At 46.8% G+C, this 24,127-nt stretch overlaps 1 protein-coding gene across 12 annotated transcripts in view; it reads left to right on the forward strand.

Moving 5' to 3' along the window:
- The window catches only part of LOC109559512 (apolipoprotein L3-like), a 78,688-nt gene that overhangs the window by 45,570 nt on the left and 8,991 nt on the right, over positions 1-24,127 (forward strand). For 10 of the 12 annotated variants that reach the window (XM_070789746.1, XM_070789748.1, XM_070789749.1 and 7 more), the window contains 4 exons: positions 7,038-7,284; positions 8,539-8,699; positions 12,191-12,269; positions 13,054-20,722. In XM_070789746.1, coding sequence (XP_070645847.1) covers positions 7,038-7,284; positions 8,539-8,699; positions 12,191-12,269; positions 13,054-13,191 — 625 coding nt within the window. In that variant the 3' untranslated portion in view covers positions 13,192-20,722. Of the gene's footprint in view, positions 1-7,037; positions 7,285-8,538; positions 8,700-12,190; positions 12,270-13,053; positions 20,723-22,987; positions 23,096-24,127 lie in introns of those variants that run through there. The other 2 variants (XM_070789758.1, XM_070789757.1) reach the window with 2 other exon arrangements.

The raw sequence follows: 24,127 nt of genomic DNA on the forward strand, positions 1-24,127 counted from the left end.
TTTTTTAGCTGCACTGCCCACTATGTGGGATCTTAATTCCCCAACCAGGGACTGAACCCACAACCCCTTCAGTGGAAGCTGGTAGTCTTAACCACTGGACCACCAAGGAAGTCCCAGGAATATGATTTTAATAACCCCAAAGTTCCTAAGTTTCTCTCTGCCTGTCTAAACACATAGATCTAACCCTACACCCCTCCTGTTACACTAACATGTCTACAGTTTGACTTTGTATCTTAATATTGCAAAACCAGGATCATAATGCAGACATTGCATAGTAAGCCCTTCTCACTTCCTCCATCTGGACCATCTTTCCCACACATGATCAACCATCATGGGCAGCCCTGAGCTGAGGGCCCAGAGAACACAGGAAGGCAATGCCCTGCATTTCCCCACTTGGTCTCCTGCCCCTCCCCTCTCAGGCCTCAGTTTCCCTCTAGGACCTGGCACTGAGCAGGCACTCAGAGATGCCTGCTGATGAACCTGGAATCCTTGTATCTCAAAAGGAACCCTTTCCCCCATCAACCTCAGCACAGCACTCTGGGGTCAGCCTCAAGGTGGCCAGACCATAGGAATAGAGGCTTTGATTCTCCTGTCCTCTACCCCATCTGCTTCCTCCAGATTTCCCAAAGGGCTGAGCACCCCAACACCCACCTTCCTTCTGGGGTCACCGCTCACATCTCAGGAGTCCACTTCCTGAGCTGAGCCCACCTGAGCAAGTGTCGCCCTCCCTCTACACCATTTAGGGGCCTCAGGGGTGGGAGGAAGCCCTCAGACACACCTGCCCCCACATCCAGGCTCTGCCCCTGCTTAACTTGCCCCTCTGGCCATGACCTCAACTCTCTGAGCTTCTGTTTCCTTCTGTCAACTAGTGACAATCATCCTTTTCTCAGGCAGTTGTCCTGAGGATGGGGAGATGGGCGGGGTCCTACTCCCCTGCTCACCCAGGAGTCTTCCTCTGGCCGAGTGTGAACAAGATCCAGTTGTTCTCAGCTCTGCAGATGCAGCCACCAGCTGTGCAATAAACCACACACACTCTCTGGGCCCAGATATACCTGGAGAAGCAAAAGGGAAAGTGAACGCCCTTACATCTGGGTTGCTCAGATAAACCCACAACCTGCCCACCGGGCCCCACCCTGAGCTAATCCCATCTTCCCTGTTGACTCCCTTAGATGAACAAACCCAGTCCTGTCCTGTGGAGTCCTTCATGGCTGAGTACATTGTGCCTTGGGCTCTGTGAAGGAGGATCCGCCACCAATAGACTGTGAGGGCCCTTGACAATAGTGCTCCGTCTACTCCATGGCCTTCTTCCTAGCCCCTCCACCCAATCCTTCCAACCTCACAAGCCAGCACTTGGCACAGTCCGAGAAGATACCAGCTGCTCACTGCATACTGGTCATACTCCTGCTGCTGAGGAGCACACTCATGTGGGTTCCAGGTGCTTCCTCCCTCAGATCCTTCTTCCAGAAACACCTGCTCCTACCACATGGCAAAGTTATGCTAATCTTTCAAAGCCCAATCCTGGCAACACTTTGCCCAAGAAATCCCCAGGAAGTCCCCTGCTCTGTTCCCATGGTACCTGGGAGAGGGCCCTAAGACCACCACTTAGCCATTCTGAGCATGTTACCTACAACCTTTATAGTCTCAGTTGAGTTCAGTTCAGTCACTCAGTCGTGTGTCCCACTCTTTGCAGTCCCATGGATTGCAGCACGCCAGGCTTCCCTGTCCAGCACCAACTCCTGGAGCTTGCTCAAACTCATGTCCATTGAGTTGGTGATGTCTAGGTCCCTGTAGTCTTGTCCGTGAAGGCAACAATGACACCAGTGACTTTGGTCCCAGCGGCCCAGGCTGGGTGATCAAGGCCATTTGGATGGATGCAGAGTTCACAGGAAGGGCTGAGAGCACACTGCTCTTTTCTACCTCAACTTATTTCCACTTGACAATAGGTCTGTTTTGGAGGACTTTATAGGAAGTCCAGAGTCTTAGTAACTCAGGAAAATCTACAAGAGAGGGCCAACCCTCTTTCCTCTGCCCATGATGACTCTTTTCTGGGGAACCTAAAAGGAAATAGGGTTGGTTCTCTCAAGAGAGCATCAGTTAAGGTGCTCACTTCCTCTCCCACTGTCATTAGCAACTGACTCAGAAGTGCAGGCAGGACAGGGAGGGGGACAGCAGGGGGAGTCCCCAAGGCCAGGAGGGGCAGGGGAGGTGGCCTCCCAGCATCCCAGAACTTCTCCTGACCTCTCCCTTGGTCTCAGCCTCCTCCTGCTCACAGGCCCTGGGGCATCACCACAGAGGCTGCTTCCTCCAGCTCTTGCTCTGCTGTCCACCCAGCTGCTCTGCGAGGGTCAGCGGACCCTGAACTAAACCCCTGGCCTTTGCCGCATCCCACCTATGTGACCTGGAGCTCCTTAACTGACTTCACCTGTAAAATGGAAATAACGTTTCCCTATGTGTTCATGGGGGTGAAATATCATGTGTGTCCATGTCCTGGGCCAGTGCCTGCCACACAGTAGGTCCTGCCCAGTGTGCTGCTGTCCCCTCTGCCTGGAATGTGTTAGTTTCAGGTGGAAACCTCTTTCTCCAGCATCGCCCCTCTCCCATGCTGTGTTAGGGCTTTTGCCCAGTGCTCCCATATATAAACACCTGCTTACCAGGTGTGACTGCCTCAGGCAGATACTGGTCCCATAGATCTCAAGCACCCCTGCAGACACCCAGAAGCTCCATTGTTTCCCCCACCCACCGCCCCCCCACCCTCCACATCAATCAATACAGAGTTAATTCTGTGGATTCCCTCCAGGCAAGTTCTAGTTTCCTTTCTCCCTAAGTGATGCAGGAAAAAGGGAAAAATTTAGAAGCCTTCCTGCTGAGGGGGTAGAGAGAGAGAGAAAGAAATCTGATGTCTCTTCTAATAAGGGCACCAATCTTATTGGATTAGGTCTCTGCGCTTATGGTCTCTTTTTACCTAATTACTGCCTTAAAGGCCCTATCTCCTAATACAGTCATTGCAGGGGGAAGGATGCCTCAGGATTTCAACTTATGAATTAGGGGCAGGGGAACGGTCTACCTGTAAGCCCAGGTGAATCCATTAACAGTACCCCAGATGACTTTTGCTCAGGAAGGTGAACTTGAGCCACTTTATGTGAGTTCTTGTTTGCTCAGTCACTCAGTCGTGTCCAAACTTTGCAACCTCGTGGACTGTAGCCTGCCAGGCTCCTCTCTCCATGGGATTCTCCAGTCAAGAACACTGCAGTGGGCTGCCAGTTCCTCCTCCAGGGGTACTCCTTACCCAGGGATGGAACCCGCGTCTCATGTGTCTCCTGAATTGCAGGCAGATTCTTTATTGCTGAGCTACTTTAAACTCAATACTGTTTATGTCCCACCATAATTTCTTGCAATCTTTTTTCCTTTTTTTCTGTGTAGAGAGCAAAAACTTTACTGACGTCGTCAGTGATCATTTCGCAGAGAGAGTAAACAGGGAAGAACTGCAGTTCCTGCTCACTGAAGACAATGCCTGGGAGAGTTTTGTGGCTGAGGCCAAATTGTCCAGGCAAACCACACATTGTGCCAGAAATTTTATCCAGATCCTCTTGGGAAGATCTCCCCAGGCTAGCTTTCTCCTGGCAGACACACCTCCTCCAGGCAGGATCCTAAGGTTGGGATCGAGGTTATTCCTTCTCAAGATCCCATCAGGAATGTTTCCTCCATGTCATTTGCTGGTAGTGAACAGCCTCAGGTTGAGAAAAGTTGAAACCCATTTGGAAGGGGTAGATTACGTGACCTTGGACAAGTTACTGAACTACTTTTGGCCTTAGTTTCTTCATCTGTTCAATTTTATTGTGGAGAAAACTGAGATCATGCATGCAAAGTGCTTCACATGATGGCTGACACAGAGTAGGTGCTCAATTAATGCTAATTTAAAAAACTTGTTGTGAAGAGATGGGATCAAAGTTCATTCCCTAGAGATAAGAACCAAGCCAGACTTCCTTTGCTACAGGTCAGAAAACCCTGACAGCAACATCACTTTGTGTTCCAAGACCTTTTAGAACTAACACCCCAAAAAGATGCCCTTTTCATGATAGGGGACTGGAATGCAAAAATAAGAAGTCAAGAAACACCTGGAGTAGCAGTCAAATTTGGCCTTGGAGTACAGAATGAAGCAGGGCAAAGGCTAACAGAGTTCTGCCAAGAGAACGCACCGGTCACAGCAAACACCCTCTTTCAACAACACAAGAGAAGATTCTACACATGGACATCACCAGATGGCCAACACCGAAATCAGATTGATTGTATTCCTTGCAGCAAAAGGTGGGGAAGCTCTATACACTCGGCAAAAACAAGACCGGGAGCTGACTGTGCCTCTGACCACGAACTCCTTATTGCCTAATTCAGACTTAAATTGAAGAAAGTAGGGAAAACCACTAGACCATTCAAGTATGACCTAAATCAAATCCCTTATGATTATACAGTGGAAGTGAGAAATAAATCAAGGGACTATATCTGATAGAGTGCCTGATGAACTATGGACTGAGGTTTGTGACATTGTACAGGAGGCAGGGATCAAGACTATCCCCAAGAAAAAGAAATGCAAAAGAGCACAACGACTGTCTGAGGAGGCCTTACAAATAGCTGTGAAAAGAAGAGAAGCACAAAGCAAAGGAAAAAGGAAAGATATACCTATTTGAACATAGAGTTCCAAAGAATAGCAAGGAGAGATAAGAAAGCCTTCCTCAGTGATCCATGCAAAGGAATAGAGGAAAATAATAAAATGGGAAAGACTAGAGATCTCTTCAAGAAAATTAGAGATACCAAGGGGACATTTCATGCAAAGATGAGCTCAATAAAGGACAGAAATGGTATGGACCTAACAGAAGCAGAAGATATTAAGAAGAGGTGGCAAGAATACACAGAAAAACTGTACCAAAAAGTACAACCCAGATAATCAAGATGGTGTGATCACTCACCTAGAGCCAGACATCCTGGAATGTGAAGTCAGGTGGGCCTTAGGAAGCATCACTACCAAGAAAGCTAGTGGAGGTGATAGAATTCCAGTTGAGCTATTTCAAATCATAAAAGATGGTGCTGCACTCAATATGCCAGCAAATTTGGAAAACTCAGCAGTGGCCACAGGACTGGAAAAGGTCAGTTTTCATTCCAATTCCAAAGAAAGGCAATGAAGGAAAGTTATGGCCAACCTAGAAAGCATATTCAAAAGCAGAGACGTTACTTTGCCAACAAAGGTCCGTCTGGTCAAGGCTATGGTTTTTCCAGTGGTCGTGTATGGATGTGAGAGTTGGACTGTAAAGAAAGCTGAGCACAGAAGAATTGATGCTTTTGAACTGTGGTGTTGGAGAAGACTCTTGAGAGTCCGTAGGACTGCAAGGAGATCCAACCAGTCCATCCTCAAGGAGGTAAGTCCTGGGTGTTCATTGGAAGGACTGATGCTGAAGCTGGAACTCTATACTTTGGCCACCTGATGCGAAGAGCTGACTCATTTGAAAAGACCCTGATGCTGGAAAAGATTGAGGGCAGGAGGACAAGAGGATGACATAGGATGAGATGTTTGGATGGCATCACTGACTCAATGGACATGAGTTTGGGTGGACTCCAGGAGCTGGTGATGGACAGGGGAGCCTGGCGTGCTGCAGTCCATGGGGTCACAAAGTCGGACACGACTGAGCGACTGAGCTGAATTGAACTGAACTGAATGTTAGTTAATTAGATGGCCTAGGAAGAGTTGGTGCATTTTGAAGTGTTACTTAAGTGGCACAGGACCCTATGGTCCTTGCCCCCCACTCCCCGTACCCCCACGCCACAATATATCCTCTGCTACCTTTTGCCTGTGGAAAACTTAATCAAAGAATAAATTTCATCAGAGAAGTGAGAAATGCTGAAACAAAGGAAAACAAAATAAGGAGATAGATAATGTAGTCATTAAGGATTTTCAAGGACCCTTAGTTCTTTCTGAAGGGCTATAGATAATATTCTAAGCCTTATCCTGTGAGCTGTCTTACAGATACTAAAACACCAGGTGGAGAAGTTAACTACATGATGACCAGGCCATACCCAGGACTTGAGCTGCCACAATTCCGAGAATTGACCACAAAGAAACGGGAACAAGTGCACCTTGGAACTGAAGGTTAACTGTACCTAAAACAACCAAGATGATGCAAGCCAGACCACTGATGACCAATTGAAGATGACTGTTAGAGATGACTGTGCTGTTTCTGCATGTAACCCCACCACCTCCTCCACTCTGTCTATAAATGCTCTCACCCGCTGCTTGTCCGGGGGATGTGGGGAGTCAGGACAGATGTCCACCACCCTCCCCTGAAGTTGCCAGCATCTGAAATAAAGCAAACTTTCCTTTCCACCAACTTGCCTGTTTACTGGCTTTTGAGTGGCGAGCAGAGGGACCCTCCCATACATACCTTTTGGTAACATTACCTGAGGTGGGATAAGGGTGAGGGTGGGGCTGGAACTGTCCACAATCCTAACATGGAATGATTCACTTCTATGATGAGCCTTTTTAAGAACCCATGTGGCCTGTCAGCCAGTCCCCACATTGTCTGAGTCGGTCTCTTGTAAACTCCATGCACAGAAGGTTCTGGGGCTCTGGGGGCACTTCCTCCAGATTTTGTTCTAATGTCACCACTTACCGCATAGTTGTGCAGCCATAGAGCTTGTGGCAGGGGGTCTGAGAGGAACTCCAGCGCCTGGAGCACCAACTGAGGGCAGCCTCTGGACATAGGTCAGGGGTCCTCACAGCCAGTCAACCCCACCAGATGATTTCCAGTGCACTCATTGGAGAACCACTGTCGTGGATCATTGGGTTCAGTTGTGTCGGCTGTAGCCTGGATACCAGAAGTTCCTTTTTAAACTAGAACTCTTAAATTGAGTGCTTTCAGTAATGCTTCTTTTTTCTCCCATGGTGAGGGAAGAATTGCCCACATTCTGGTCAAAATCTGGAGTTTCTGGTGACAATGGGTAGGTTTGCAGGTCAAGCTCATCTGTGGGGTACTGTGTCCCCCTCAATGCAGGCCCCCTGGCATTCTTGCCCTGCTGGATGAGGAGTGCTGGTTCCCCAAAGCCACGGGAAAGAGCTTCGAGGAGAACGTGGTGCAGGAGCAGGACACCCACCCCAAGTTCCAGAAGCCCAAGCAGCTGAAGGACAAAGCCGATTTCTGCATCATCCACTTCACTGGCAAAGTGAGGAGCGCACACAAAGGAAGGTGCGGCTGGACCTTCTTGGGAGACAGAGAAGATTCTAGGACCTTGAACCCTGAGGTGGGGGCAGGTGGGAGGTACTTACTCATCATCACATGTTCCATTTTGTTAGACGCTTGCAGCGGTCCTGTGAGGTGCTCTGGCTGTGTATTATTATTAGGTGCATTTTCCAGGTAAGGAAGTGAGATTTGTGCTAAAGGTGCTGGCCCTGGAGTTGGTATTGGGGCTCTATCTCTGTGTTATTTGGGGCCAGAGAATTCACCTCTCTGAGTCTTGGTTGCCTCACATGGAAAATGGAGGTGACCAGCACTGTGTCAGAGAACATGAATTAAATAGTCTTGGGAAGCCTAGCACTGCACTGTCAGTACTCTGCGACAGGGCCTCTCAGCCTCCACGTTGCCCTTCCTGAGGGGTGGAGGCCGGATCAGTCGTTACTGTCCAGGACTGTCCTGTGCATTGTAGGATGTTTAGCAGCAACCCTGACTCCTCCCCACCCAGGTCAGTAACGCAATCCCTACTTGAAACAACCAGTAAGGCCTCCAGACACCCCAAACATCTGCAAGGTATGGCCAGTAAGTGGCAGAGCTGCCATCACACCAGCTGGCGCACCTTCCCCAGTTGGCTTATTCCTGGGGCTTGGCCCTAACTGAGCAGGAGTGTCCTGAGTCTGCAGAGGTCCAAGCTTAGACTAAAGCTGGTCCTTCTCAGCATGTTGTGCTGTTTGTACAGAATGTCTCACAGTTGGTTACTCTCGGATATGTGATGAGCCAGGCTGTACTCAGTCTCCCCGTCGATGACAACTGGTGACAAGAGACTTATACTGACACAGTGCTGCTCCCAAGCCAGCTCTGGTCCTCGCCCACCATCCTCCACATGGCCCTGCACTGCTTGGCCTTGCGTGCTTGACTCCTCTGGCTCCTTAGGATGTTGAAGCCACTCATGACTTTAAAATGCCTGTTTAAAGAAACTCCATTCCTCTATTTATCTAAAGTAATGCCGCCTGAACCCCCATGTCCATTGCCACCGTGGTTAGAAATGCATGTGGGCAGAGATGTTTGCACGTAAGGTCCTTTCAGAGCCGAGGATTTTCTTTCCCTACAAGTCTGACTTGTTATCTGCCCTGTGCTGCTGAACCCCACCTGCCCACTTCCCTGCTTCCTTCCAGTCTCATTTCCCTGTACCAGGTGAGGCTGCCTACAGCAGTAGGCCCAACCCTAGCTCTAGGCCCTCCCTCGACTTTGGCCTTGTTCCAGGGTTCCTTGGTGGCAGGGGTAGCCTCTTGGAGAGGGCTAGCAGCCGGCTCTCCTCCTCTAGATGGAAGCCCTTGAGCTCGACAGCAACCTGTACCGCATCAGCGAGAGCAAGGTCTTCTTCTGGGCCGGCGTACTGGCCCACCTTGAGGAGGAGCAGGACCTGAAGATCACGGATGTCATAATCGGCTTCCAGGCCTGCTGCAGGAGCTACCTGGCCAGGAGGTAAGTCCCGGGATGCCCACCCACAGCTCAGGACCCCCAGCTGTCCTGTGGTGAAGGCACTGAGGAAGTGGGGCCTGGGCACCCTCATGCCGGCAGGTGTCCCACAGGGAGGTCCACGTGCTTTCCCTGCCCCTTGCTTCCTGGATTTCTGCCTGAGGTTTAAAGTGAGCAGGCAGGAAGGGTGACTGCGTGCGGGGAGCGAGCTCCATCCCTGGCAAAGGTCATGAGGAAGGAGGCTTGGCATACGCAAAGGCGGGATCAAGCCTCAGGAGTCTCCCTGGAAATTCTCGAGCAATCTACCCCAAAACCAAAGTCTGCCTACTTTCTGCTTTGTGCTTTCACCTACACCTCTGACTTTACGGGGGGCTGTCCCCCACTACCTCTCTCTGAAAAAAGAGTTAGCTTACAGCTCCAGTTAATAATTCCTGGGTGTGACAGTGTTTAACCTACAAACTCCTTTGGAAATCCTCTAGCCTGCCTGAATAGGTTTTTCCAGCCACATGTGATTGTTCAGAGCCTCCCAACTGTGAGAGACATGAGATGTTCTAAACTGTCTAAACATAGATTCTTTTGAGAAGTTAAAAGATTGATTAGAAATTGTATTGGTGAAGGGATTTTCACTTGTTGGGCCAATGTTTGCTGCTAAGTTTCCATATCCCTTACCTGCTGTGTCCCTGGCAGTGTATTGATTAATATAATTGGTGTAAGTAGTAGCTTTAATGTTTGTAACCTTGGACCCTTGAGTTAATTCTTTTTCTTGTTATAGCCCACCACACCTTTGCTCTGTAGGAATGCAACTTTATCTAATTCTTTTTGGAGGCTGACGCCTGACTTTAGAATAATCACCTTTAGAGAAAAATAAGTTTCTTAAAATGTTAACAGGCCTCCGGGCCAGAAGATGATGCAAATCACCTAAGCTTTTGCATATGCTAAGTTTGCAGGAAGAAAGCCTGGCTTGCTGCATGACTCTACCCCTTCCCCCATTATCCTCTATGCATAACTTAAGGTATAAAAACTACTTTGAAAAATAAAGTGCGGGCCTTGTTCATGGAAACTTGGTCTCACCATGTCGTTCTTTCTCTTACCTTCTGGCTGAATTATTCAGCCTCTTTTCTACACTGAATTTCCTCACTGAGCTATCCTTATTTCAGCCTCTTTTCTCCACTGAATTTCCTCACTGAGCTCTCCTCATTCTATTACTCTTTATATCCTTAATTAACGTTTAATTAAGCAATTGTTTCCTGATCTTCGCCTACGCCGTCTCTCCTTCGAATATCCTGGATCAGCCGGGGCTGGACCCCGGCAACTGCGCTCAGATTTTCCATCCAAGAAAACCCCTGCCTCCCACTGTTCCTCCCTGTACAGCCCCTTCTGTAGGGGTCACTCCCAGAGGATCCCAAGCTCCAGGGAGGAGGCATCCTTGAGTCCCGGCAGCTCCTGTGGGGTCAGGGGCGGACTTGTGCAGGTTAGTGGGCAGGGCAGCTGAACGTTTACCCCCTGACCCCTCTGAGTCTGTGCTCAGGGGTGTCTGTTCCAGCCTGAACTCTGAACTCTGTGGACAGAGCGTGAGTGTGTGGTGTTTGGACAAATGGACTTTTGCAAGACATAAACTGCTGACATTCTCCTGCCAAATAGAAGTCCCTGAGTTGCTGGAAGAAATTCCCTGCCTCTCCCTTCCCCGACTCCACTCCCCCCAACCCCTCTTCCTTGTCTGCAAAATCAAATTAAATTCATGGTTTTTATTATGGGTGATTGTAAGACCAAACAGTAGTGTGTGGTCCTCATAAATAATACTCATCACTCTTATGTCCCTCCCCTAAAAGCAGGGAAGAAGTGGCCGTGATGGCCCAGGGACATTTCCTGGGATGAAGCAGCCCTGATGGAAGGTCAAGCAGGCCTCCAGGAGGGGTCACGGTTCCAGGAAAACTGCAGCCCCTTCTGCTTGGGACAAAGCAGAAAAGTCCACTAGCAGTCCAGCTGCAGGACTGTCAGGCTGTGGGATCTTTGCTTCTCAGTTTCTTTATCTGTACAGTGGAGCTGACAGTTCCTAGAGATGATGTGAGAATTAAATAGGAAATGTGAGGATGGTGCCAGCACAGACCCTGGCACATGCTCAGTCCTCTCCCCACAATGAGTCTCTTCTCAGGAACTAAAAAGGGAAAGGGTTGGCTCTCTCTTGTAGACTTTTCTGAGTTGCCAGGTAGAATTGGGAAAAGGAGTCCAAAATGGTGGTGGCTAAAAGAGAAGGAAGGGAAAAGCCCGCGAAAATAGAACAAAGGAAGGTCCGAGGACCAGAGTGAAGACTTCAGGTAGAACAAACAGCACTCCTGGCTAAGCCCAATTTGCATAGGGCAGGCCCAGGGGAGGAAAAAACATATAAAAGGAGGAGCCAAAGTGCTTTCTCTCTCTCTCTCCTGCTTGTGTGTGCTCTTTCTCTCTCTCTCCCTCTCTCACTCTCTCTCTCTCTCTCTTCCCCTCCCCTGCGCTCTCCTCCACTTTCTTCTCTTTGAGTCTTTGGGTTGGCATGCCCTCACACTTCAAGGATAGATTCTCCTGCTATCTTCTAAATAAAATAGAGCTGTAACACTGATTTGCCTAAGAGCTATAACATGATTTGTCCAAGACCCAAGAGCCGTGACACACCAAGGGCTTTAACGTCCATCGCTCCAAATCTTTGTTGTGACGAGACAAAGAACCGAGGAACATACACTTGTGTGATACCAGGACACTAGCCTTCCTGTAAAAGTCCTCCATTTGGAGAGAAATATATCTGTTGTCAGGTGGAAATGAGCCAGGGGAGAAAAGAGCAGTGTGCTCTCAGCCCTTCCTGCAAACTTAGGCGTCCACCTAATGGCGGTGACCGCCAAGGCCAGCCCTCCTCCTGTGGCTCACTGGGACAAAAGGCACTTGTACCATACCTTTCATCAAGGCCAAGTCGAGAAGGATCTGATCACAAGTGTTGAGGGTAGAGGCATGGATAGAGTGGCTGAAGGGTGGCCTTAGGCCCCTCTCCCAGGTACTGTGGGAGCTGAGCAGGGGACAGTGGACTCTGAACCCACATGGACATGGCTCTCAGCAAGAATATGACCAGTATATGGTGAGCAGCTGCTATGTTCCAGGACTGTGCCACGTGCTGGTGGCATCAAGATGAATAAAGCAGGCAGGCTGGTGAGCGTGAGTGCATAGAAGGGTCGAGGGGACTGGAAGAAGCCCATGGGAAGGGGGAGGGATTGGAAAAGGGGCTCACAGTGTGTTGGTGGCAGGTCTTCCTTCGGAGAGCCCAGGGCAAGGTGTGCTGAGTCAATAAGAACCTGGCATGTCAGGCGTGGCTTGTTTAGCTAAGGGAGTCAACAGTCTGGGTTTAGCCCAGGGTGGGACCTGGTAGGCAGAGTGTTTATTTAATCTGAGCAATCCAGATGTGAGGGCGTTCACTTTCTCTTTTGCTTCTCCAAGTGTATCTGGACCGACACAACGTGTGTGGTTTATTGCAGAGATGCACAGCTGGTGGCTGCATCTGCAGAGCTCAGAACAACTGGATCTTGTTCACACTCAGCCAGAGAAGATTCCTGGGTAAGCAGGCGGGTAGGGCCCCCACCCCCCTCCCCATCCTCAGGATGAATGTCTGAGAAAAGATGATTGTGATTGGTTGACAGAAGAAGGAAATGGAAGCTCAGAGAGGTGAGGTCATGGCTGAGGCAGCAGGTTAAGCAGGAGCAGAGCCTGGTTGTGGAAGCAGATGTGTCTGACGGCTTCCTCCCACCACCTGGTCCCCTGAACAGTGCAGAGGGAGGGTGACACCTGGTCAGATTGGCTCAGCTCAGGATGTGGACTCCTGAGACGTGACCGGTGACCCCAGAAGGAAGGCGGTGTTGGGGGTGCTCAGTCCTTTGGGAAATTTAGAGAAAGCTGAGTGGGTAGAGGAGGGTAGTGGGATCAGACTCTCTCCTCCTGTGGCCTGGCCACCTTGAGGCTTCCCCCAGAGTGCTGTGCCGAGGCTGACAGGGACAAAGCATGGCCCTCATAGAGTGAGAGGGCTTACTGTACTTTGTCCACATGATGATGCTGGGTTTGCAACATTAAGATAAAAAAGCCAAACTGTAGACATGTCAGTATAACAAGAGGGGCATGACCTTAGATCTATGTGTTTAAACAAGCAGAGACAAACCTAGAAACTTTGGGGTTATTAAAAGCATATTCCTGGGACTTCCCTGGTGGCTTAGACAGCAAAGCGTCTGTCTACAATGTGGGAGACCCGGGTTAGATCCCTGGGTTGGGAAGATCCCCTGGAGAAGGAAATGGCAACCCACTCCAGTACTCTTGCCTGGAAAATCCCATGGACAGAGGATCTTGTTAGGCTACAGTCCGTGGGGTGGCAAAGAGTTGGACACAACTGAGCGACTTCACTTTCAAGCCACCACCAACCGGAAGAGTTCGGGAAAGGTCGAAAGGAGACACCGCGTGTTGGTCCACTTCCCAGAATCCCTCTCGCTAGCATCCATCTTGCCTGAGCGATGCGTGCGCCACCAGGAAAGATTCTGAACTACAGTGATTGGCCAAAGACCACCCAGAAACTAACCCCATCACCGTAAAACTGTGAGCCACGAGGCAGAGCTGTTCTCCTGGGTTCCCTTACCCTACTGCTCTCCACCCGGGTGCCCTTTCCCAATAAAATCTCTTGCTTTGTCAGCACATGTGTCTCCTCGGACAATTCATTTCTGAGTGTTAGACAAGAGCCCAGTTTTGGGTCCTGGAAGGGGTCCCCTTTCCTGCAACACTTCCATTGAATTGGTTGTGGGTTCAGTCCCTGGTTGGGAAACTAAGATCCCACATACTGGGATTCAAGGTTAAAAAATTAAGTAAAAGATTAAAATAGAATGTATATTTTGATCAGTTTAAATAAAGTAAAATCCCATTCCCCACTTACATACCCATGTCAGAAGGCCTGGTCTTGGCTTCCACTCTGCCCTCTTGCCCTCTGAGAGCTGTATGACCCTGGACAAATCACCTCCCTGGGAATTGTTTGTTACATCTCGTGCATGCGTGACTGCTTAGGAGTTTAGTCGTGACAGATTCTTTGTGACCCCATGGATTTTAGCCTGCCACACTCCTCTGTCCATGGATTTTTTCAGGAAAGAATACTGGATTGGGTTGCCATTTTCCTCCTCCAGGGGATCTTCCCAACCCAGGGATCCAATCCACATCTCTTGCAATGCAGGCCGATTCTTTACTGTCTGAGCCATCTGGGAAGCCCTTTCAGATCTCTTACGCATTTCTTAAAAGCTGGTTTCAGTCTTCACATGTGGGTTTGTAGTTTCTCTCTGTGTTAGAAATATTCACCTTTGTCTACTCAATATATTGCAAACCTTGTCTCCAGGTCGCTTATCTTATATTCTGATCTAGTTTATGGTATCCGTTGACATTTTTGATTTTTGAGGTCAAATGGTTTCTGGGATTTGTGTGTTGGTGAGAAAGTTTTCCTTAACAATATTTTTCCAGTTTGTTTCCTTTCTCCCAGTATGTTTTTTCTTTTTTCTTTTGGGTTTACATTTACATCCCTTCAGGTTTCATTGATTGATTGATTAGAAGCTTTTTGTTTCTTCTTCATCCTCTATTTCTTCCCTCTTTTATCTTCCCCTTCCTTCCTTTTTTTCCCTCCTACTCACCTGCTGTCCTGAACTCCCTCTCCCCCTGCCTATGTCCTTCTTCTTCTCCTTAAAGAGAACATGTTTAACAGGTACCTACTGCAGTCAAAAAGGAACACACTGTTCTTCTATGCCTTCAAAGGAGCCTACAGTGCAGTAAAGCATCTTTCAGATTTTAGCTGAAACCCATATCTTTCTTCTTATAGAAAACTATCATGACTAGAGTAAGGAGACATGAGGAAATGCAGGTGTTTCCTGCTACCTGAAAGTAGCGTTCCTAGGAAACTTTTCTTAAACCAGGATGGCATTGAGGAAAAAGGATACAGGCCTCACATCACACTTCATTGGCAGAGGGTGATGTTTTGGAAATTAGGGTGTTGTAGCTACACATTCCAGGAAACAAACTCACTCAGAAGGACAATTCAGATAGCGGAGTGCAGTTTATTACACTGGCGGGCCCAAGGCAAAGTCTCCTCTTTAGCCAAGGACCCCGACCAGCATTTGTGAAAATCTTTTATACCCCATATGTATGTGTCTGAACCCACCACTCCAAATTCCTTGAGACTTACATAAACCAAGGAAAATACAATCCCAATAACCCCATCATTCACGTGCTATGTGCTCATGTGCTCAAACAGGCAAACAATTAGCCAATAATCAATAAACCCGAGGTTACATTCCGATAGATACACAAAAATTTATGGCCTGTCTGGAGGAAGGGGTGATTCGTGTATGTTTTCTCTTAGGCGATGAGTAACCTAGATATGATCTTCAAGGTTCTCCTGTCTTGAGGGGGTCTTATCCTTCTGTTGTTGTTTTCATAGGCACTAAACACAGAGTTCAGAGTCCATTGGAAAGGTGGCTGAGCATGCTCAGCATGAACAGGCCTAAGATGGAGAACAGGCCTAAGATGGAGTCCAGGCCTTATGAATTCCTTCTTCAGGGGAATGCCTGTAAATGGAAATGCTCAGAAATCTGATAGCAGAGTCTGTCAGAAAGAGCTTTTCGTCCAGACAGACAAGGAAAGCAAATAGAATTACTGCACCATAGGGAAAACAAGGGTTGTGCTGTGTCTTCAAGAAGCTGGTTGTTTCATGTCCCAGTAACAGGTCCCACACCTCGTGTTTTAGCCAGACTGTGTTCAGGAGGTTGGAGGGTGCCCTGGAGGCTCTGGAGCAGGAGGAAGAGCAGAGAAGAGAAAGGGCCCCTGCCCAGTGCTGGGAGCTGAAGAAACTCAACACAAACAGAGTCACAATCAGGGAAGTGCAAGATTCCAGGGGAATCTTGCCTGGAGAGAAAGTGGGGGGAGGCAGTAGAGGAAGAAGGCTTCGGAGCTGGCCCTCCAAGGACAGGTAACATTTCACTGAAATCAGATTGATTATATTCTTTGCAGCTGAAGATGGAGAAGCTCTATACAGTCAGCAAAAACAAGACCTGGAGCTGACTGGGGCTCAGATCACGAGCTCCTTATTGCAAAATTCGGACTTAAGTTGAAAAGAGTAGGGAAAACCACTAGGCCATTCAGATATGACCTAAATCAAATCCCTTACTTACAATTATACAGTGAAAGTGACAAGTAGATTCAAGGGGTTAGATCTGATAGACGACTCTCTGAAGAGCTATGGATGGAGGTTCATAACATTGTACAGGAGGCAGTGATGAAAACCATCCCCAAGAAAAAGAAATGCAAAAAAGGGAACTAGTTGTCTGAGGAGAACTTACAAATAGCTGTGAAAAGAAGAGAAGCAAAAGACAAAGGAGAAAAGCAAAGATACACCCATCTGAGTGCAGAGTTCCAAAAAACAGAAAAGAGATATAAAGCTTTCTTAAACAAACCATGCAAAAAAAAAAAAAGAGGAGAACATAGACTGGGAAAGACTAGAGATTTCTGCAAGAAAATTAGAGATACCAAAGAGAATATTTCACGCAAAAATGGGCACAATAAAGGACAGAAGTGGTATGGTCCTAACAGCAGCAGAAGATATTAAGAAGAGGTTGCAAGAATACACAGAAGATAAAAAAATAATAAATTAATTAAATTAAATTAAAAAAAAAGAATACACAGAAGAACTATACAAAAAAGGTCTTAACCCAGATAACCACAATGGTTTGATCATTCACCTAGAGCTGGACATCCTGTAGTATGAAGTGAAGTGGGCCTTAGGAAGCATTACTACAAACAAGGTTAGTGGAGGTGATGGAATTCCAGCTGAGCTATTGAAAGGTTGTGGCTGTGACCCTTTAACGACACCCAGCTTCTTGGCCTCTGGAGGAGAGGATTTCGATCCAGGGCCAGAGATGAGACTTGATCACTTGAAGCTTTTGTGTAGCAAAGTTTTATTAACATGTAAAAGGGATAGAGAAAGCTTCTAACATAGACATCAGAAAGGGCAGAAAGAGTGACCCCTTGCTAGTTTTTAGCAGGGCATTGTGTACCTGATAGCAAGCTGCTATCAGATAAAAGAAATGCCTCAGACAGAGAGTGTTGCACCAGGCTCCTCTCCCACAACATACATTTTGAGATAGGATGGCACAAGGGGAGTCATCTCCAGCCATAAAACAATTGACATGCATCTTGAAGAAAGGCAGATTTCCAAGCAAATACATAGTCTCATTAATATAGCTTAAGAAAAATATTGCCATTAGTAAGACATACTGGTTTGCTGAGCCATTATCAGCTCAAAGTTTGAGAAAAGGTTAGTCTTAGGGGGAATCAATGTGAAGAAAAGCAGATTCCAAAGCAAATACATAGTTTGGTTAGCATAGCTTAAGGAACACATTTCCAAGAGAAAAACGCATTGGCTTGCTGAGCCATTAGTAGCCCAAGGTTAAGTTCTGACACTAAGTTCAGAACCAAGTGTCCTCATGGCAACACATGATTAGAGGAGCCTCCTTTAATTTTGTGTTAAAGAATAAAAAAAACATCTGCCACTTGCAGTTTATTTCTTCCTGCTGCTTGGGGACCCCTGGCCTTCCTACCTGATGTTAACCCTCTCACGAGTTCAAATCCTAAAAGATGCTGCTGCTAAGTGCTATACTCAATATGTCAACAAACCTGGAAAACTCAGCAGTAGCCACAGGACTGAAAAAGATCAGTTTCCATTCCAATCCCAAAGAAGAGCAATGTCAAAGAATGTTCAAACGACTACATAACTGTACTCATATCACATGCTAGCAAGGTAATGTTCAAACCCTTCAAGCTAGGCTTCAGCAGTACATGAGCCAAGAACTTTCAGATGTACAAGCTGGATTTATAAAAGGCGGAGAGGCACCAGAGATCAAATTACCAACATCTTTTAAGTCATAGAGAATTCCAGAATTCCAGTAAAACATCTACTTCTGCTTCATTGACTATGCTAAAGCCTTTGACTGTGTGGAACACAGCAATCTGTGGAAAATCTTTAGATTATTCAAAAATAATTATTCAATTATTCAAAATTATTATTACCTTACCTGCCTCCTGAGAAACCTGTATGCAAGTGAAGAAGCAGCAGTTAGAACCGGACGTGGAACAATGGACTGGTTCAAAATTGGAAAGCAGTACTTTAAGGCTGTATACTGTCACCCTGCTTCAGTTCAGTTCACTTCAGTCACTCAGTCATGTCCAACTCTTTGCGACCCCATGGACTGCAGCACACCAGGCCTCCCTGTCCATCGCCAACTCCCAGAGTTCACTCAAACTCATGTCACTGAGTCGGTGATGCCATCCAAACATCTCATCCTCTGTCGTTCCCTTTTCCTCCTGCCTTCAATCTTTCCCAGAATCAGGATCTTTTCCAATGAATCAGTTCTTTGCATCAGGTAATCAAAGTATTGGAGTTTCAGCTTCAGCATCAGTCCTTCCAATGAATAATCAGGATTGATTTGCTTTAGCATGGACTGGTTGGATCTCCTTTCAGTCCAACGAACTCTGAAGAGTCTTCTCCAACACCACAGTTCAAAAGAATCAGTTCTTCAGCGCTCAGCTTTCTTTATAGTCCAACTCTCACATCCATGCATGACTACTGGAAAAACCATATCTTTGCCTAGACGGACCTTTGTTGGCAAAGTAATGTCTCTGCTTTTTAATATGCTTTCTAGTTTGGTCATACTTTTCTTCCAAGGAGGAAGCATCTTTTAATTTCATGGCTGCAGTCACCATCTGCAGTGATTTTGGAGCCCAAGAAAATGAAATCTGTCACTGTTTCCACTGTTTCCCCATCTACTTGCCATGAAGTGATGGGACCAGATGCCATGATCTTAGTTTTCTGAAAGTTGAGTTTTAAGCCAACTTTTCCAGTCTCCTCTTTCACTTTCATCAAGAGATCTCTTTAGTTTTTATTTAACTGCTTATTTAACTTATAAGCAGAGTACACCATGGGAAATGCTAGGCTGGATAAAGCTCAGTTGGAATAAAGATTGCTGGGAGAAATATCAATAGCCTCAGATATGCAGATGACACCACCCTTATGGCAGAAAGTGAAGAGGAACTAAAAAACCTTTGATGAAAGTAAAAGAGGAGAGTGAAAAAGTTGGCTTAAATCTCAACATTCAGAAATCTAAGATCATGGCATCTGGTCCCATCACTTCATGGCAAATAGATGGGGAAACAGTGGAAACTGCGGTCGACTTTATTTTTCTGGGCTCCAAAATCACTGCAGATGGTGACTGCAGCCATGAAATTAAAAGACGCTTCCTCCTTGGAAGAAAAGTTATGACCAAACCAGACAGCATATTAAAAAGCAGAGTACTGCATTTCAGACTCTTGTGGACTATGATGGCTACTCATTTCTTCTAAAGGATTCTTGCCCACAGTAGTAGATATAATGGTCCTCTGAGTTAAATTCACCCATTCCAGTCCATTTTAGTTCGCTGATTCATAAAATATAGATATTCACTCTTGCCATCTCCTGTTTGACCACTTACAATGTGCCTTGATTCATAAACCCTACTTCCAGGTTCCTACTCAATATCGCTCTTTATAGCATCACACTTTATTTCCATCACCCGTCACATCCACAACTGGGTGGTGTTGTTGCTTTGGCTCCATCTCTTAATTCTTTCTGGAGTTATTTCTCCACTGATCTCCAGTAGCATATTGGGCACCTACCGACCTGGGGAGTTCATCTTTCAGTGTCCTATATTTTGCCTTTTCATACTGGACTGGAAAAGGTCGGTTTTCATTGCAATCTCGAAGAAAGGCAATGCAAAGGAACGTTCAAACTACCGCACAATTGCAGTCATCTCTCATGCTAGCAAAGCAACGCTCAAAATTCTCCAAGCCAGGCTTCAACAGTACATGAACCACGAACCTCCAGATGTTCAAGCTGGATTTAGAAAAGGCAGAGAAACCAGAGATCAAATTGCCAACATCTGTTGGATCATTGAAAAAGCAAGAGAGTTCCAGAAAAACATCTACTTCTGCTTTATTGACTATGCCAAAGATTTTGACTGTGTGGATCACAACAAACTGGAAAATTCTTCAAGAGATGGGAATACCAGACCACTTGACCTGCCTCCTGAAAATTCTGGTCAGGAAGAAACAGTTAGAACTTAACATGAAACAACAGACTGGTTCCAAATCCGGAAAGCTGTACTTTTCAGATATACAAATATACTAAGGCTGTATATTGTCACCCTGCTTATTTAACTTCTATGCAGAGTACATCATGAGAAATTCTGGGCTGAAGAAGCACAAGCTTGAATTAAGATTGCTGGGAGAAATATCCATAACCTCAGATATGCAGATGACACCACCCTTATGGCAGAAAGTGAAGAGGAACTAAAAAACCTTTGATGAAAGTAAAAGAGGAGAGTGAAAAAGTTGGCTTAAATCTCAACATTCAGAAAACTAAGATCATGGCATCTGGTCCCATCACTTCATGGCAAATAGATGGGGAAACAGTGGAAACTGCGGTCGACTTTATTTTTCTGGGCTCCAAAATCACTACAGATGGTGATTGCAGCCATGAAATTAAAAGACGCTTACTTCTTGGAAGGAAAGTTATGACCAACCTAGACAGCATATTAAAAAGCAGAGACATTACTTTGCCAACAAAGGTCCGTCTAGTCAAAGCTATGGTTTTTCCAGTAGTCATGCATGGATGTGAGAGTTGGACTGTAAAGAAAGTTGAGCACTGAAAAATTGATGCTTTTCAACTGTGATGTTGGAGAAGACTCTTGAGAGTCTGTAGGACTGCAAGGAGATCCAACCAGTCCATCCTAAAGGAGATCAGTCCTGGGTGTTCATTGGAAGGACTGATGTTGAAGTTGGAACTCCAATACTTTGGCCACCTGATGTGGAGAGCTGACTCATTTGAAAAGACCCTGATGCTGGGACAGATTGAGGGCAGGAGAAGAAGGGATGACGGAGGATGAGATGGTTGGATGGCACCACCAACTCAATGGACATGAGTTTAGAATTTAGATTTTTGTGTTATTTTAGTATGTTTTTAGAGCTAACTTGTACCTTATAGCTGCACATGATTTTTGGCATAGCTTTAGTTTTTCCTGATGTTTCTAATTGGCTTCATTTTCACCCCTTGTACTGTTTATCTTCAACATTTTTTCCATTTCTTTCCAACTGTGCCTCATGTGATACTGAGTCCCCTTTCCCCAAAGACTCTGGACTTTTTATCCCATTCTGGACTGGTTTCTCTCTAGTTCTGCTGCGTGCCCAGCTGGGATCCTTGGATTCCCTTTCCTCTGGGTTGATGTTCCTGATTCCTGCATCCCACGTCTAATCTCTCTCATGGGTATCCTTTACCTTCCTCCATAATTAAACAAGCACATAATCTATTTTTTTCCTGCAACTCATTCTCAAGTAGCTTTCTGAAAAGTCTGGTGAAGAGTGAAGGCTACTGTGAATATGGGATGGGCCATGATGTTGGTAAACTTGCTCCCTGCTCTCCCCTCTTCCTCCCTCTCATCTTGCTCCCTCTGGGGCTTTGCCCAGCAGACCGTTCTTCTCTCCTGTGAACGCTCCCTGTTTCTCTCCCTCCACTGCGCTCCTCTTCACTCAGCTATCACTTCTCCGTCCAGTGAGTCTTCAGACATTTGTTGAAGCCTCTGGTCTCCCGTTGCCCCCATGCTTGTTTTTATTAGCAGCAGAGGGAGGAGAGGCAGGCTATGGGTTCTTGAGCCCAGATTGTCGGGTGGAGCTGTTCCAGGGGCAAGACCTTGGGTGAGTCATGTAACATCTGTATTTCAGCTTCCTTATTTGTAAATGAGGATATAATGCTACACTCTCAAAGGCTAATAGAATAAAATACAAATTGTCATTTGTAAAGTTTTAGAGCAAATACCATTGCAAAGCAAAGACCGCAAACACAAATCACTCTTATCAGTAGCTGGTATTATAACTGTAAGTATCTCTACTGTCATTTCAGGCAGGTCTCAGGAGGAGTAGTTGACAAAGGCTCTTTTGCTTTCTTCAAACAGTAGTTAAATGTCATCAACATTTGCTTTCCTTCCTCATCTCCCATGGCAAGATAATCACAAGCAGAACCAAAATAGATTTTTTATATATAAAAATCTGAACTGCTCTTTTTTTTGAGGAACACTGAGAATGGGAAAGTCTGAAAGGATGGATGCCCTTATATATCATGAGTGTGAGCATAAATTGCTGCAATTTCTTTGCATAACAGTGTGTCTCTAGGTATGAATATTTTTTAGGTGCTGATGCCTTATGGTCTAGCCTAGATAGCTATATCCTAGATTCTATATCCTACATCCTAGATAGCTATCTAGCTATATCCCACTCTTAGATATAGCTTAAGGGAACAGTCTCAAACATAGTTTTATACAAGGAGAATGTTCTTTACACTATTATTTGCATAAGGAATTAGAAACAACCTAAAGTCCAGTAGTCAGGGGAGGACAGCAGAGGGACAGAGCACCATTGGGGTCCTCAGCCACTCAGGGCAGGGATACAGGAAGTGGGGTGGGGGCGATGGGACTCCAGGCCTTTGTGGGATAAAGGCTCTTGCAGAAGCAAGGAGGGCGTGGACTGTGGGAGCTGTATCACCAGCAACTTTATCAAGGCAGAGAATTAAGCACAGAGAGCAAGACATTATTTTGGAATGAAAGCACTCATTTAACTGATAAACATATATCCACAAATAAATATCTTTGTATATTAAAGGGAGTAGAGCATAATCATCACAAACCTGGGATTTAGATCAGAAAGACTGGGTACAAGCCCAGGTTCTGGAATCAGCTTGAAAACTTCGGCTGATGTAAGTTCAGGTGAGCTTCAGGAGCCTGCAAATCTAGACAATGGATCAATATTAGTTATTACCAATTAGTAAACACAAGTGTTCCTGGCCTCACGTAATTTCCAGATTATTCCTTCCTATCTGGTCTTGTCTCTGGTTTTATTGCTCTGCTAACTTTGCAGATGGGTGTCCCCTGTCTGATTACCTTCTCCCTGTGCCCCAACAGGAGAGCAGGACTCTGACTTGGGGGGAGTGTGTGTGGGTGGGGATGAGTAACTTTCCTTAACTAGTGACCTGCAGAGCCCAGGGGACAGAGAACCACAGTGCGTTAAACTCCCCGTGGCACTGGTGGCCGGCCCAGGGGAACTCACCAGAGACCTCACCACCCCCTGCTCCCTGCAGGCACTGCTGACTCGTGATCGAGCCCACAATCTGTTTTATGTTCCCCAAGGGTGAGGTCACACCTCCTTCCAGCCTGATGCAGACAAGGAGCTGACAGGAGATCTCTGAGACCCCGCTGCTGCCATCATGAGCTCAGAAAACCTCGGAGACTGCTCAGGTAGGCAGCTGCCTCTTTTCTGGCCAGTTCCTACATGTGACCCAGAACTGAGGGTGGTTCCTCCAGGCAGAGTTAACCTACAGAGGAATCAAGAACCAAGAAGAGGATGGATAAGCATCCTGGAGCCCCTCAGGGGGGCCATGTGGAGTACCCCAATGGGAGTGTGTCCACAGAGCCTCTTTCCAGCCCTCTCCTTGGGGAGCCACTTGCTAGGTGCTCACTTCCTCCCCCACTGCCCTCTAGCAAGTGACTCAGAAGTGAGGCCAGGATAGCCCATGGTGAGGGGGACAGCAGAGGGAGTCCCCAAGGCCAGGCAGGGCAGCAAGGGGGGGTCCCCCAGCATCCCTGGAGCTCCTCCTGCCCTCTCCCTTGGCTTGAGCCTCCTCCTGCTCCAAGACCCTGGGGCATCACCACAGACACCTTCCATCCAGCTCTTGCCCTGCCACCTGCCCAGCCACTCTGCAAGGATCAGTGGACACTGAACTGAACCCCAGTCTGACTTTTGCCACCTCCCACCAAGAGGGGAGGGGTGATGGGGTTTTACACAGGATCACATCTGCCTCCACCCCTTCACTGCCCATCCTGAGTGTCTCTGATCAGCAAGATGAAGCCTCTCACATGGTAGTCTTACTCAACGGCAGGTGGCTTCAAACCTTTTTAAAAATTAAGTAGCATTGGTCTATAACATTCTATAAGTTTCATGTATACAACATTATGTTTCTACTTCTGTATATGCTGCAGTGTGCTCACCACCAAAAATCACTCGCAAAAGTCCCTCTAGGTGTACTGTATGGTAGAGTGAAGAAATCACAGGAGTTTAAAATAAGGAGGATTCAAGTCATATCCAAGAAGTGTCTGATACTTGAGCTTAGATTCCACCTCTGAGCTTTCTGCTCACTGGCCTGGGGCTGTCCCTTATCCTGTCTGAGTCTCACTTTCCTCATCTGTGAAATAAGAATAATGTATCTGTGTGTGCATGTACCAGGAAACACATCTCACATTGTGACCCAGCCCCACCCTCCATATATATAT

This window comes from Bos indicus, chromosome 5 (genome assembly GCF_029378745.1).
Source record: "Bos indicus isolate NIAB-ARS_2022 breed Sahiwal x Tharparkar chromosome 5, NIAB-ARS_B.indTharparkar_mat_pri_1.0, whole genome shotgun sequence".
Classification (NCBI taxonomy): Eukaryota; Metazoa; Chordata; class Mammalia; order Artiodactyla; family Bovidae; genus Bos; species Bos indicus.